The sequence below is a fragment of the Erythrolamprus reginae genome, chromosome 3, assembly GCF_031021105.1.
Source record: "Erythrolamprus reginae isolate rEryReg1 chromosome 3, rEryReg1.hap1, whole genome shotgun sequence".
Classification (NCBI taxonomy): domain Eukaryota; kingdom Metazoa; phylum Chordata; class Lepidosauria; order Squamata; family Dipsadidae; genus Erythrolamprus; species Erythrolamprus reginae.
Genome location: NC_091952.1, coordinates 129,022,170 through 129,037,526, shown reverse-complemented (window position 1 = coordinate 129,037,526; position 15,357 = coordinate 129,022,170). Strand labels below are relative to the sequence as shown.

Here is a 15,357-nt window from a genome sequence, read left to right as displayed (position 1 = left end):
TTCGCGAAGAACGAGATCGCGAAAATCGAGGGATCACTGTATATTTTTTTTGTAGGCTATATCCACACAGGTGTGTAGATATGGTGACTAGCACGGTTGGATTCACATGGATATATGAATTAATAAGCCCTATCCAGCATGGGTATGCAAATCATCCATTCCCCAGCTTTCCAAATGTTTTGGAAAGCAATTCAGCTATTACAGTGGGATAAATACAGGATGTCCTATTTCAGGATTAGAATGTCCTATGTTAGAACATTTTTGCATGCCTTAAATATCCAGGGGTGACAGGAAAACAAAACAAAATCCAGATTAAAATTCAGAATATTCAAGTACCAGAACTCATTTTGTAGTTTTTAGTAATTTCCTTGTTTAGATGCAGAAAATGAGATGTGTATCTGAATGTAAATACTACGGTACCTACTGCTAGCATTCCACTTTTGATATTCAAGATGCCAATCTACAATCTTGTGCAATCTAAGGAAACATAAGGTATCTTATATATAGTACAATGGCAAATGGAAAGAACGAGCACTGTTTGTTGAATGCATTTAATGACTGGTTTTCACTCAAGAATGTAATGGATTCTTACTAACTTAGCACATTAAAATATATTAAAATACATAAGAAAGTATATCACTGAGCCAATGAGGCAGAACAGGCTCTCAGCATAAAATGGAAATACTGATAGCATCTTCTATAAAAAAAGAGAAATATGAATAAGGTTCCTTTTTAGCTATTCATAGCTTTGTAGCAATACAAAACCTGTGTAATTCTTTAAAAAATACTGTAAATAAATATGTAGTTCTTACAAGTTTCCTCAACAGATTAGTTTCAAAATTGCAGGTGGCTTAACTATCACTAAGTATTTACAGAATTCTATGATGGTAAGGTTCATTAAATTCAATACTTAATGACACATTAATTGCAAAATTGAAGAATGCCCACTACTTAATAACTGTGTCAGGGTTCCAAATAGCATCCAAAACTGAATCAGAGTCCAAGGCAAAGCATTCCTCAAAGTTCCAATTTATTAATAGAACTATGTTAGCACATCTGGGAGAAACCCAAATCTGAAGTCCCAGAGGTTTCTCCAGCCAGTTGAAAGTAAAAGCTCTTGTCCTCACACCCCAAGTCCATCAAATTGACCAATCTTTATCTGCCAACTTGGCAGAAACTCCCATCTCCTTCCATGCAGGTGCAAGAGTGCAAAGACAAAGGATGACCTTGACAATCTAGAAGGAATTTGTTATGGCTACATGCAGACATCCCCTGTGCAATTACCCCTCCCAAATTTCCACAGCAAAGAATACATTTTAAAATAGCATAAAGTGTGGCAGACCAAAGACCCTAACTAAAATGACTTCAGCCTGACAAATTGGTCATTTAGTGGGAGACAAAGCCAATACAGTGGAACCCCGACTTACGAGTTTAATTGGTTCCGGAAGGAGGCTCGCACGTCGAACAGCTCGTATGTCGAAACATTGTTTCCCATAGGAAACAATGTAAAAGCGATTAATGCGTGCAAGCCCGAGGGCTGAGGGGAAAAGACGTCGGCTGAAGCGGGGGAAGTTGGCCAGGAGTCAGCAAAGAAGCCCCGCGTGTGTTTTAAAACATCGGAGCCGGCATGGGGAGGCTTTTAATCAGCCCCCGAGCCCCCAACCCGGACTCCGGGGTTGATTGAGAGCCTCCCCATGCCGGCTCCGATGTTTTTAAAAGACACGCGCGGCTTTTCTGCTGCCTCCTGGCGAACTTCCCCGCTTTAGGAGGCAGCAGAAAAGCCGCGCGTGTCTTTTAAAACATCGGAGCCGGCATGGGGAGGCTCTCAATCAACCCCCGAGTCCGGGTTCGGGGCTCGGAGGCTGATTAAAAGCCTCCCCATGCCGGCTCCGATGTTTTAAGTGTGTTTTAAAACATCGGAGCCGGCATGGGGAGGCTTTTAATCAGCCCCCGAGCCCCCAACCCGGACTCCGGGGTTGATTAAAAGCCTCCCCATGCCGGCTCCGATGTTTTAAAAGACACGCGCGGCTTTTCTGCTGCCTCCTGGCGAACTTCCCCGCTTTAGGAGGCAGCGGAAAAGCCGCGCGTGTCTTTTAAAACATCGGAGCCGGCATGGGGAGGCTCTCAATCAACCCCCGAGTCCGGGTTCGGAGGCTGATTAAAAGCCTCCCCATGCCGGCTCCGATGTTTTAAGTGTGTTTTAAAACATCGGAGCCGGCATGGGGAGGCTTTTAATCAGCCTCCGAGCCCCGAACCCGGACTCGGGGGTTGATTGAGAGCCTCCCCATGCCGGCTCCGATGTTTTAAAAGACACGCGCGGCTTTTCTGCTGCCTCCTGGCGAACTTCCCCGCTTTAGGAGGCAGCGGAAAAGCCGCGCGTGTCTTTTAAAACATCGGAGCCGGCATGGGGAGGCTTTTAATCAGCCCCCGAGCCCCGAACCCGGACTCGGGGGTTGATTGAGAGCCTCCCCATGCCGGCTCCGATGTTTTAAAAGACACGCGCGGCTTTTCCGCTGCCTCCTGGCGAACTTCCCCGCTTTAGGAGGCAGCGGAAAAGCCGCGCGTGTGTTTTAAAACATCGGAGCCGGCATGGGGAGGCTCTCAATCAACCCCCAAGTCCGGGTTCGGGGCTCGGAGGCTGATTAAAAGCCTCCCCATGCCGGCTCCGATGTTTTAAGTGTGTTTTAAAACATCGGAGCCGGCATGGGGAGGCTTTTAATCAGCCTCTGAGCCCCGAACCCGGACTCGGGGGTTGATTGACAGCCTCCCCATGCCGGCTCCGATGTTTTAAAAGACACGCGCGGCTTTTCTGCTGCCTCCTGGCGAACTTCCCCGCTTTAGGAGGCAGCGGAAAAGCCGCGCGTGTCTTTTAAAACATCGGAGCCGGCATGGGGAGGCTTTTAATCAGCCCCCGAGCCCCGAACCCGGACTCGGGGGTTGATTGAGAGCCTCCCCATGCCGGCTCCGATGTTTTAAAAGACACGCGCGGCTTTTCCGCTGCCTCCTGGCGAACTTCCCCGCTTTAGGAGGCAGCGGAAAAGCCACGCGTGTGTTTTAAAACATCGGAGCCGGCATGGGGAGGCTTTTAATCAGCCCCCGAGCCCCGAACCCGGACTCGGGGGTTGATTGAGAGCCTCCCCATGCCGGCTCCGATGTTTTAAAAGACACGCGCGGCTTTTCTGCTGCCTCCTGGCGAACTTCCCCGCTTTAGGAGGCAGCGGAAAAGCCGCTTATTTTTTCTTGCTTATTTTTTCCCGCCACTCGCAGCGAAAGTGCCCCGGTTTTTTTGCCGCCCCCCCCCCCCCCCGCCCGCCTCTCGCAGCAAGTGCTTGTCCGGGCGTTTTTTTTTGCCCCCTCCCCCCCGCCCGCCTCGCAGCAAGTGCTTGTCCGGGCGTTTTTTTTGCCGCCCCCCCCCGCCCGCCTCTCGCAGCAAGTGCTTGTCCGGGCGTTTTTTTTTGCCCCCCCCCCCCCCGCCCGCCTCGCAGCAAGTGCTTGTCCGGGCGTTTTTTTTGCCCCCTCCCCCCCGCCCGCCTCGCAGCAAGTGCTTGTCCGGGCGTTTTTTTTGCCGCCCCCCCCCCCCGCCCGCCTCTCGCAGCAAGTGCTTGTCCGGGCGTTTTTTTTGCCCCCCCCCCGCCCGCCTCGCAGCAAGTGCTTGTCCGGGCGTTTTTTTTGCCGCCCCCCCCCGCCCGCTTCTGCACCCCCAGCAGAAGCCAAGGACTCACCAAGAGCTGGATACTGAGAAGAGCCGGCCTGGCTTGCTTTGCTTCCGAGCTGATGCAGAGCCGAATAAAGCGTCACGCCCCCCTGATGCTTTTGGCGGCAAAAGAGCCCAGCATCGCTTCGGAAGCCGCCGAAAGCGTCAGAGGGGCGTGACGCTTTATTCGGCTCTGCATCAGCTCGGAAGCAAAGCAAGCCAGGCCGGCTCTTCTCGGCTCGTATCCCGAATGGAAGCTCGTGAGTCGAACAAAAATTTCTCTACTCTCCCAGCTCGTATCTCGAGTAGCTCGTAAGTAGAGCTGCTCGTATGTCGGGGTTCCACTGTACCACTGACAGAACTGAAATCAAACTAAGTTATAACAAATACCTTTGGGAACAAAAGGGTATGACACAAGTTAGTTCTGAAAGAAAACTCTGAAACTATGCTTATATTGCACTTTCTCACCAGAGAAACATCGTGGAAAAGATTATAGTAGGAGTAGAAATTTGAAGATTGTAAAAGACTGATGAAAACTATTACCAGTTTAAAAAATGATTTTTTAAATACAGTGGTACCTCTACCTATGAATGCCTATACTTGCGAACTTTTCTAGATACCAACCGGGCATTCAAGATTTTTTTGCCTCTTCTTACGAACCATTTTCCACTTACGAACACAAGCCGGGAAAAATTCCCCCTTTAATCCCGACCATCTCGGGCTTTTCTGGGCTGCCGGAGGAGCCTTTTGGTGGCACTTATAGAGGAAGAGAAGTAGAAGGAAGAAAGGGGGACAAGGAGGAAGGAAGGCAGCCGAGGAAGAGCGCTCGCCTTCTTTCCAGCCATGCACGCCAGTGAAGGCAAGTGAGCAAGCGACCAGCGGAGGGAGAGCAGGGTGGGGGTGTCGTTCGGACGCCGGTGGAGGAGGAAGAGAAAGAAAGGAGGAGGAGGAAGAGGATAAAGGGAAGAGAAAGAGGAGAAGAAGACAGGAAGAGGAGAAGAAAGAGGAAAGGAATCCTGTAACCAACTTCCTCTTCCCAAAGCCCCGTTCTTCCTTCCCCAAGCTGTGCCAGCCCTCACTCACCTTCACTGGCGTGCTGTTCCCCAACTGTATCTTCTGGAGGGCTGCAGGGCAGCGCTGGCACAGCTTGGGGAAGGAAGGAAGGAAGGGGTTTTGGGAAGGGGGAGGAAAGGTTGGTTGCAGGATTCCTTTCCTCCTCTTCCTCCCCTTCTCCTTCTCTTCCTCCTCCCTTTCTCCTCTTCCTTCTCCTCTTCCTCCCACTCCTCATTTCTTTCTCTTCCTCCTTCACCTCTGCTGTCTCCCCCCCCCCGCTTCCTCCCCCCACCCCCAAACAAGGATCAGAATGTCGGCGGTAATAAGGCAAAAGGGGTGACTTTTGGGATGGGCTTGCACACATTATTTGCTTTTACATTGATTTCTATGGGAAAAATTGCTTCTACTTACAAACGTTTCTACTTAAGAACCCAGTCATGGAACGAATTAAGTTCATAAGTAGAGGTACCGCTGTATTGGTAATAGTTCACACTGGCATATAGTGACTGGAAATCTTCAAGACAGATTTGGCAATGAAAGAAAAAATAAACTCCAGTACTATGGTTCAGCTATCCAAAAGAAGATAAAATTAGCAGTTAGCTAAGAACTAGCTCAATAGTTAGAATTAGTAATGATATTTAGGTCTGTAAAACACAAAATAAGGAAATACACTTCACAAAAAATATGTGTGGGCCTAAGAAATATCAAGATGTGGTACAAGCCAACACTTTAGTCATCATTCCTAACAGACAGGAAGCAGCAGGTAAAGCTAGGCAAAAATCACATCAGATACCTGTACAATTAGCACAGCCCCCCCCCCCCCACCCCGCTGTGTGCTCTCACTTCTCTTCTCTCTATATACCAATGAATACATATCAAATGATCCATCTGTTAAAGTACTGAAGCTTGCAGATGAAACAACAGTGATTGGCCTCATTTAAGACAACAATGAAACCGCATACAGATGGCAGGGTTGAACAACTAGCCTCATGGTGCAACCAGAACAATCTGGAATTGAACGCACTCAAAACCGTAGAAATGGTGGTAGACTTTAGGAGAAACCATCCCAACCTAAAGCCTCAAAAGAGGAAGAAATAGCAAAATCTGTAAAGAAGGGGGATAAAACCTTCTTCAGATATATTAGTGATAGGAAGAAGAAAAACTGCAGCATCACAAAGCTTAGTACCGGGAATAATACATACATTGATGGGAATAAGGAGATCGCTGACCATTTCAATAGCTACTTCTGTTCAGTTTTCTCAAAAGACACCTTACAAAATAATAATAATACTATAGAGGGATATAGCATTGCTTCCAGCTGTACGGATTCAGCTCCAGTGATCTTAGAAGCCGATGTCTTAGAAGAACTTGAAAGATTAAAGATAAATAAGGCAATGGGTCCAGATGGCATCCACCCCAGAGTTCTTAAAGAACTCAGATCTATCATTGCTACCCCCCTGACTGATTTGTTTAACAAATCCCTGTTAACAGGAGATGTTCCTGAGGATTGGAGAATGGCCAGTGTTGTGCCTATCCACAAGAAGGGCAGTAGAGAAGAAGCTGGTAACTACAGGCCAGTTAGCTTGACATCAGTTGTAGTTAAAATGATGGAGACTCTACTCAAAAAGAGGATAAATCAGCATCTAAAAAACAATAACTTATTGGACCCAAATCAGCATGGCTTTACTGAAGGCAAATCGTGTCAGACTAATCTCATTGAGTTCTTTGACTATGTCACAAAGGTGTTGGATCAAGGTGGTGCCGTGGATATTGCCTATCTGGACTTCAGCAAAGCCTTTGATACGGTTCCACATAAAGAGCTGATAGATAAATTAGTGAAGATTGGACTTAATCCCTGGATAGTTCAGTGGATTTCAAGCTGGCTGAAGCATAGACATCAGAGAGTTATTGTTAATGGCGAGTATTCTGAGCAGAGTCAGGTTACAAGCGGTGTGCCACAAGGGTCTGTTCTGGGTCCTATTCTTTTTAATATGTTTGTGAGTGACATAGGGGAAGGTTTGGTAGGGAAGGTTTGCCTATTTGCCGATGACTCTAAAGTGTGCAATAGGGTTGATATTCCTGGAGGGGTCTGTAATATGGTAAATGATTTAGCGTTACTAGATAAATGGTCAAAGCAATGGAAACTGCAGTTTAATGTTTCCAAATGTAAAATAATGCACTTGGGGAAAAGGAATCCTAAATCTGAGTATTGCATTGGCAGTTCTGTGTTAGCAAAAACTTCAGAAGAGAAGGATTTAGGGGTAGTGATTTCTGACAGTCTCAAAATGGGTGAACAGTGTGGTCGGGCGGTAGGAAAGGCAAGTAGGATGCTTGGCTGCATAGCTAGGGGTATAACAAGCAGGAAGAGGGAGATTGTGATCCCCTTATATAGAGCGCTGGTGAGACCACATTTGGAGTACTGTGTTCAGTTCTGGAGACCTCACCTACAAAAAGATATTGACAAAATTGAACGGGTCCAAAGACGGGCTACAAGAATGGTGGAAGGTCTTAAGTATAAAACGTATCAGGAAAGACTGAATGAACTCAATCTGTATAGTCTGGAAGACAGAAGGAAAAGGGGGGACATGATCGAAACATTTAAATATGTTAAAGGGTTAAATAGGGTTCAGGAGGGAAGTGTTTTTAACAGGAAAGTGAACACAAGAACAAGGGGACACAATCTGAAGTTAGTTGGGGGAAAGATCAAAGGCAACATGAGAAAATATTATTTTACTGAAAGAGTAGTAGATCCTTGGAACAAACTTCCAGCAGACGTGGTTGGGAAATCCACAGTAACTGAATTTAAACATGCCTGGGATAAACATATATCCATCCTAAGATAAAATACAGGAAATAGTAAAAGGGCAGACTAGATGGACCAAGAGGTCTTTTTCTGCCGTCAGTCTTCTATGTTTCTATGTTTCTAACCTGCCACCTCCTAGAATATTGAACAACACAGTACCAACAGTAGAGACCTTCAAATTTCTAAGTTCTATCATATCTCAAGACCTAAAATGGTCACCTAACATCAAAAAGCACAACAAAGAATGTTCTTTCTGTGCCAACTCAGGAAGCTCAAACTGCCCAAAGAGCTGCTGATACAGAGGAATCATTGAGTCTGTTATCTGCACCTCTGTAACTGTCTGGTTTGGTTCCGCAACCCAACAAGACAGACACAGGCTTCAGAGGCTAATCAGAACTGCAGAAAAAACAATTACTGCCAACCTGCTTTCCACAGAGGCCCTGTATACTTCATGAGTCAAAAACAGGGCCGTGAAAATATTTACAGACCCCTTGCATCCTAGACATAAATTGTTTCAACTCCTACCCTCAAAACATCACTATAGAGAACTGCACACCAAGATGAGACACAAGAACAGCTTTTTCCTGAATGCCATCACTCTGCTAAACAAATACTTCTCTCATCACTGTCAAACTATTCACTAAGGCTGCATTACTATTACTATTAGTTTTTCTCATTGTTCCTATCACCTATCTTCTCCCACTTATGACTGTATGACTGTAACTTGCATCCTTACGATTTATATTAATATTGTTTCTTGACTGCTTATTTGAACCCTATGACAATCATTAAGTGTTGTACTTCATGATTTTTGACAAATGTATATTTTCTTTTATGTACACTGAAAGCATATGCACCAAAGAAAAATTCCTTGTGTGTCCAATTACATTTGGCTAATAAAGAATTCTATTCTATTCTATTCTATTTCTATTCTATTCATCATACAAAAGAACTTAAGTTCAATATTACTCCTTCACTGATATCGTATTATAAGTGCTCGTATAACATCTCTGAAGGAATATTGGAAACCATACACATATAAGAAATAGTGCATAGGAAAGTTTATTCAGGTATCAAACAGCCTTATTAATTACTTGAGATTCATGATGAGGTAAATATATATATTAGCCCAAACACATGTTCTATTGATTACGAGAATTTCTTTTACTTTTCTGGAAAGTCACTTGAGAAAATAAGATGATGTAGTTCCTTAACCAGATTGAATTATTTGGCAATTGGTCCTTCCCTTCCCTTACTAGGAAAAGCAATAATCCTACCGTATGAAATAATTACTAAGGCATTCCAAGCATATTCTGTTGGACAAAAGGATTAATTCTGACAAAGACAAATAGCTCTATTTAGCAGGAATTTAAGAAACTGCAAACGTAATCAAGGAACAGTAGTGTATTCTTCCTGCTCTGAACTGTTAATTATTAAGATACTTGTAACTCTCATGCAACCCTTATCTGCACAATCAAGTATCTTCCCTTCCCTTTGACCATATCCTTATGAAACATTAGTCTTCTAGACCAGTGATTTTCAACCTTTTTTGAGCCGCGGCACATTTTTTACATTTACAAAATCCTGGGGCACACCGCCAACCAAAATTGCACAAAATGACACTCTAACGCAGTACATATTATACATATAGTTAATAATATAGTTTCTAAATGTATTTACACTCACTTAGTGTGAAACCTGGGCCTATTTCAATGAACACAAAAGGGATATCCTGGCAGGGATGGTAGTTTGGGGACCCATGTTTAATTTCCCCACGGCGCACCTGACCATGTCTCACGGCACACTAGTTGAAAAACACCGTTCTAGACAATCTATGCAACAAATGAAGGGAGGTGCAGTTCATGAAAGAATTTAATAAACACATTTAATAAAATGTGTTAACTGTAGTTAAAAAGGCACTGCAAAATTGCTTCTGATTTCTATGCCAATTAGGAGTAATATAGCAACTTCACCATTTCTTCTAAAATCTGCCTGCTGTCTTTGAAACCTCCATATCTCTTTTCCTTTTGCCTGACAATGAATTAGTTTTTTCTAATGCTGCACATTTTGATTGTGAGGATGAGTAAGATGAATCATTTGTGGTTTTTCCCAATCTCGGGAATCATTTATGAATTTTGCCCTCTATCTCAGACAAAGAAAAAGGGGAAAGGGAGATAAAAAGAGAAAATGCTCTATGAATAGATGGCACTTTTATAGATTGAATTTATTTGTCATCTGTCAAACAAATTTGCTTCTAAAATGTTGATTGTGTTTTAATGCAGAGGTGCCCAATTCCTGTGCCACTTGCATGGAAAACAACCTCTCTCCCCAACCAAGACCCACCAAGCTAGAAAGACCACTGTTTTAATGTGTTCTGTGTTCTTAACTATCAGTCAGTTTCAAAAAAAGAACAGAGAAGCTGCAAAAACTATTGTTTTTAACCAGAGGACTATTAAACTCATTTCTGAACTGCGTAAACAATTTCTGAGATGACCCAATATGTTCAATAACATCATCCTCACCCCCACCCCCACCATCCATTTTCCATGGAAAAAGAAAATATTATAATTGACCAAAAGGAACTTCCAAAACTATGGATGGAAGAAGGAAGTAATTTATTCTCTAGTCTACTCTAGCATAGACCAAGGTGAAGAGAAAATAAGTTTCTTTCACCATCCACTACAACCAGAAATACATTTTCTGGATACATGGAGTTGACTTACACTGATTAAGACCGTGTGTGTGTGTGTGTTTGTGATTTTTTTTGTCGAGTAACCCCGGTATACCCAAATATGGGAAGAGCATACAGCTTCCTTTTTGCCTATATACTGTATATACTTATTAATATGAGGGTCGCCCAGAAAGCAAAGCACCATGTTTTTTTTCTCAGCCTACAGTAATGGTACAAATGCAAAACTTCAGATATACATTATTTGAATTGTCAGGAGTGCATGTGTAAATTTTGCGTTTCTTCAGACAGATAGCGTAGCTGCAGCAGTGTTTTGAAATGACGTCTGTAAGTGATGTACCTTACAGTGTGCCCCTATTGAATTTCTCACTGTTGGGAACATTTGCAAACATTTGTGTATAGTTTATGAAGAATCTCAGTCGACAGAAGTACGCTCAGTCGTGGGGCACAGAGGGTGAGGCTATTAGAAGAATAGAACAGAAGAACAGAGGGTGAGGCCATTAGAACAAGGAGTGGTACTGACAGGACATACATGCCCTTGTGTCTAGCTGGAGGAAGGCCACAGAATGGGGCGGAGATTACGTAGAAAAATAGAGAGTGTAGAACAAAAATCATTCTTTCTTATGTGTAAGTATCATTGTGTTCAATAAATAATTGTTGAAGAAAAAATGTGGTGCATTACTTTCTGGGTGACCCTCGTATATAAGATTTGCAGTCATCTTTATTTTTTTTAAAAATAGTTCCACACAAGTGCTTTTTCAAACCCAACCTAGAGTCCCAGGTGGTTTATGTATTCTGCAGAACCTGTAGACCTCCTTTGAAATGTTACAATTTTGAAGAAAGAAAAAATTAAGTTTATACAGTCCTGAATTTCTCTCTCTCTACAAAATCCAATCTCTAATAGAAACATAGAAGTCTGACGGCAGAAAAAGACCTCATGGTCCACCTAGTCTGCCCTTATACTATTTTCTGTATTTTATCTTAGGATGGATATATGTTTATCCCAGGCATGTTTAAATTCAGTTACTGTGGATTTATCTACCACGTCTGCTGGAAGTTTGTTCCAAGGATCTACTACTCTTTCAGTAAAATAATATTTTCTCATGTTGCTTTTGATCTTTCCCCCAACTAACTTCAGATTGTGTCCCCTTGTTCTTGTGTTCACTTTCCTATTAAAAACACTTCCCTCCTGGACCTTATTTAACCCTTTAATATATTTAAATGTTTCGATTATGTCCCCCCTTTTCCTTCTGTCCTCCAGACTATACAGATTGAGTTCATTAAGTCTTTCCTGATACGTTTTATGCTTAAGACCTTCCACCAGACCATTAAGACCATTCCATCATTCATTGTTCCCTTTAATAACAGTAAGATTAAAATTCTTACCTGATAGAATTATTTGGCCTATTTTCTACTTTCATCAAAATTTGTATGTCTGACTGGGGAGATATTGTATAGATTTTTAATCTGCAATAAAAATGTAACATTTAAGAAATCTTATCACATAACCAAAAATACACTTTACAAAATTGTTGATTCAGCAAGAGAAACCAACTGAAAAAATAATAATATATTGTACTAATGTACTGAAATAATAGAAATAATAGAACATACAACTATTTTGTAAAAGAAAATACCTTTGCTGCTTGACAGGATCAGATTCTTGAGGATCAATATAAGTCTTCAAAATATCACACAATGGTTTATCATCTGGTACCCTTTGTCCAGAAATACAAATTATGAGTGAAGATATTCATAGGAATATATAAATCAGTTAGCATCACATTAATATGTACTGTATGTAGTTGTATTAATTACTCTTTTTTAGCTAGTTAAGGTTCATTCAGAGATATATACAAAACATTTAGGAATTCATATCCAAGACACCAAAAAGACTGTCCAAAAAGTTTTTTCTTTCCAATTATTCATTCAAAACTGAAAAAAATCTTTCATATGTTTAAATTTTAAATAAGTTTTAATAGTACATCCATCTTCCTGTTGTATATTCTGGTCTAGATAAGAAGTAGATGCTTGAGGGATGATATTTAATATTTACATACCAAAATTGTATAATAATGAGTACAACCATGTAAGAAATATGTAAAATAAGACCAGGTTCTTAAGTAGAAAAGTAAGTAGAAGCAATTTTTTCCCATAGGAATCAATGAAAAAGCAAATAATGTGTGCAAACCCATTAGGAAAGAAATAAAAGCTCGGAATTTGGGTGGGAGGAGGAGGAGGAAGAAGAGGAGGAGGACAGTCGCTGCTGAAGGAAGAAGGTGAGTTGACAGGAATAAATAAAAAATCCAAAACTTTAAGGCTTAAAAAAAAAGAGGGGGGGACTCTGAGGCGGCGAGGATGAGCATACGCCTCCCATACACCCGGCGCGAGGCTGCCTCCCGTACACTGCACCAGAGAGAGGAACCCCGGGGGAATGGCAGTAAACTGGCCGGGCCTTTGTGCCGCTCTCAAATTTCCTGGGAAATTTTTCCGGGCTTGGGTTCTTAAGTAGAAAATGGTTCTTAAGAAGAGGCAAAAAAATCTTGAACACCCGGTTCTACTCTAGAAAAGTTCTTAAGTAGAGGCATTCTTAAGTAGAGGTACCACTGTACTTTCTCTATTTAAAGCTTCCAAGATTACACAGCTAGAAATACCGTGTTTCCCCGATAGTAAGGCAGTGTCTTACTTTCTTTTTACCCCAAAAAGCCCCACTGTGTCTTACTTTGGGGGTATGTCTTATATTGTCCCGGGCACCGGGGTCGGCTCATCTTCGGGCAGCCTGGTGCCAGCTTTCTCTTTCCGCGGCGGCGGCGGCAGGCTCCGGAGGGAGCTCGGGTGGTGGCGAGAAGACGGGATTCCGGGTGCCGAGCGCCACCTGCCCGCCGTTCACGCCAAGGACAGGCAGCCCCAGTTCCAGCGCCTCGGCCTGCTCGCCCAGCGGGGAGAGCAAAGGCGGCGGCGGGAGTAGCAGAGGCGAGGCGGAGAAGAAAGAAGCGGCGGATAGCTGGCGAGGCGCCGGCTAGAGGGCTGGACTCCGCCGCTTTGCCGCCGCTCCCGCCGCCAGCTTTGCTGGGGTCGAGCGCCACGCCCGGCGGCAGGAACTGCGGGGGGTAGCCGGCGTACGCTCCGGCTAACGAGCCCTTGCCGCAGCTATCTGCCGCTTCTTTCTTCTCCGCCTTGCCTCCGCTACTCCCGCCGCCGCCTTTGCCTCTTGCCCGGCGGGGAGAAGTACAGAAGGGCCGGGTGTGCCACGTAGATGGCAAAGAGCCCCACTGCCAGCCCCGTCAGCGAGCTGCGCCTCGGCAGCATCGCTCCCCAAGACTAGCACCGCGGCCGCCACCGGCATCGACCACCCCGCCACGGAGAGCAGCGTACGACACCGAGCGCTCCGAATCCCGGGGCCGTTGCCCGAGACGAGCGCGATCACCTCCCCGGCCGCTTCGCTTCTTCGGATCTCCCTTCTTTCGGCAACGGAAACGGAGGCGGGCCGCGCGGAGAGTGCTGGGAAATGTAGTCTCTTAGAGAACAACGGCATATCATGGCGAACGCGTGCAGGAGTAAGCTGGCTGCAACGCGAGCGCTAGAAGTACATCAGCAAGGTAACAGGAATGCTAACCTTAACAAGCTACCGTGTTTCCCCGAAAGTAAGACATATGTCTTACTTTAGGGGTATGGCTTATATTAGCCAACCCCCCTGAAACCCCCCATGTCTTACAATCGGGGGGGGGTCTTACTATCGGGGAAACACGGTAGGTAAGATATGTAATTTTAAAACAGCTCAAATGTAATATCCCAATAGTTTATTCAGAAACTGATGCATTCTTTCCAAACAAAACCCAAATGTAATTGTAAAATATAATCCAGCAATTATTTAAAACAAATAATTTAATTGCATAATTATTTAAACTTCATGTGAAAGTAAGTTTGCTGGCAAGTTTGTATGAATACCTTTGTTCTGTGAATTTAGCATGACTCTGAGGAAATATGAGCTTCAAGTGCCAATAGAATTTTTGTTCCCTGAAAATAAGAAAACAGAGAAAATTCAAAACTAGTAAGAAGTAGGAGAAACCTGTCCAAGTCTTAAATTGTTCCCACTTCAGATTTATTTACACAACCAAAATATAACCCAACAGGCAGGAAAATCAAGTACTACCCTATGACTCCAAGTGCAAAGTTTCTTCCACATTTTAGTATGGCTTAAACTTAACTGCTGCTTTCATTGTATTTAAGAATTGATGTTTCTATTCCTAGTCCATGTATATGTATACCTGTTTCCCTGAAAATAAAACAGGACTTTATATTTTTTTGAATCACGAAATATGGCCTTGAATTATTGAAGGGGAGGTGTTATTATTTTGAGGGTGCAGTAGCTGGTGAATGTGGGACTGGATATCCCATTGCCACCGCCTCCCCTCCCTGTTCTTGGCGCTGGCTGAGTGGCTCGCCCTCCAGTACCGCCTTGTGCACAAACTGCAGGTCTCCCGTGAGCTTCATCATACAGCACAGCTGGGGTTCTGCTACCATTCGTGTATGCAACAGCACAAGCCTTGCAGAGTCCTGCTCCACAAGGCAATGGTGGTGGTGTGACAAGTCTCAGAGACCTGGGACATGTTTATTTATTTATTCAATTTTTATGCCGCCCTTCTCCTTAGACTCAGGGCGGCTTACAACATGTTAGCAATAGTACTTTTTAACAGAGCTAGGCTATTGCCCCCACAATTTGGGTCCTCATTTTACCCACCTCGGAAGGATGGAAGGCTGAGTCAACCTTGAGCCGGTGCTGAGATTTTAACCGCTGACCTTCAGATCTATAGTCAGCTTCAGTGGCCTGCAGTACAGCACTCTACCTGCTGTGCCACCCCGGCGTGTGTCCTCTATCCATCTATCTTCTTCAGCTCCAGGGTGATAGGATTAAGACCTTCACTCTTAGGACATGATAGGATTAATCCTCTACCCATCTCAGCAATGGTACCTGGGAAGATTGCATCAGCCAAACCTGGGACGCAGAACAGCCCTACATCCCTCCCAGCATGCCCTGGGGAGTCTGACAGCCAATGGGATACATTTCTGTACAGGAACAGGAAACTCTGAGGTGGGGCTCAACAGAGGGTATAAAAC

General features: G+C 44.1%; 1 protein-coding gene across 1 annotated transcript in view; it reads right to left on the bottom strand.

The window, feature by feature from the left end:
* ZNHIT6 (zinc finger HIT-type containing 6) overlaps positions 1–15,357 on the bottom strand; it is a 48,786-nt gene that overhangs the window by 22,317 nt on the left and 11,112 nt on the right. The window contains exons 6-8 of the mRNA XM_070749035.1: positions 14,188–14,256; positions 11,877–11,957; positions 11,626–11,706 (exon numbers count right to left, since the gene is read on the bottom strand). Of these exons, the coding sequence (XP_070605136.1) occupies positions 11,626–11,706; positions 11,877–11,957; positions 14,188–14,256 (231 nt within the window). The remainder of the gene's footprint in view (positions 1–11,625; positions 11,707–11,876; positions 11,958–14,187; positions 14,257–15,357) is intronic.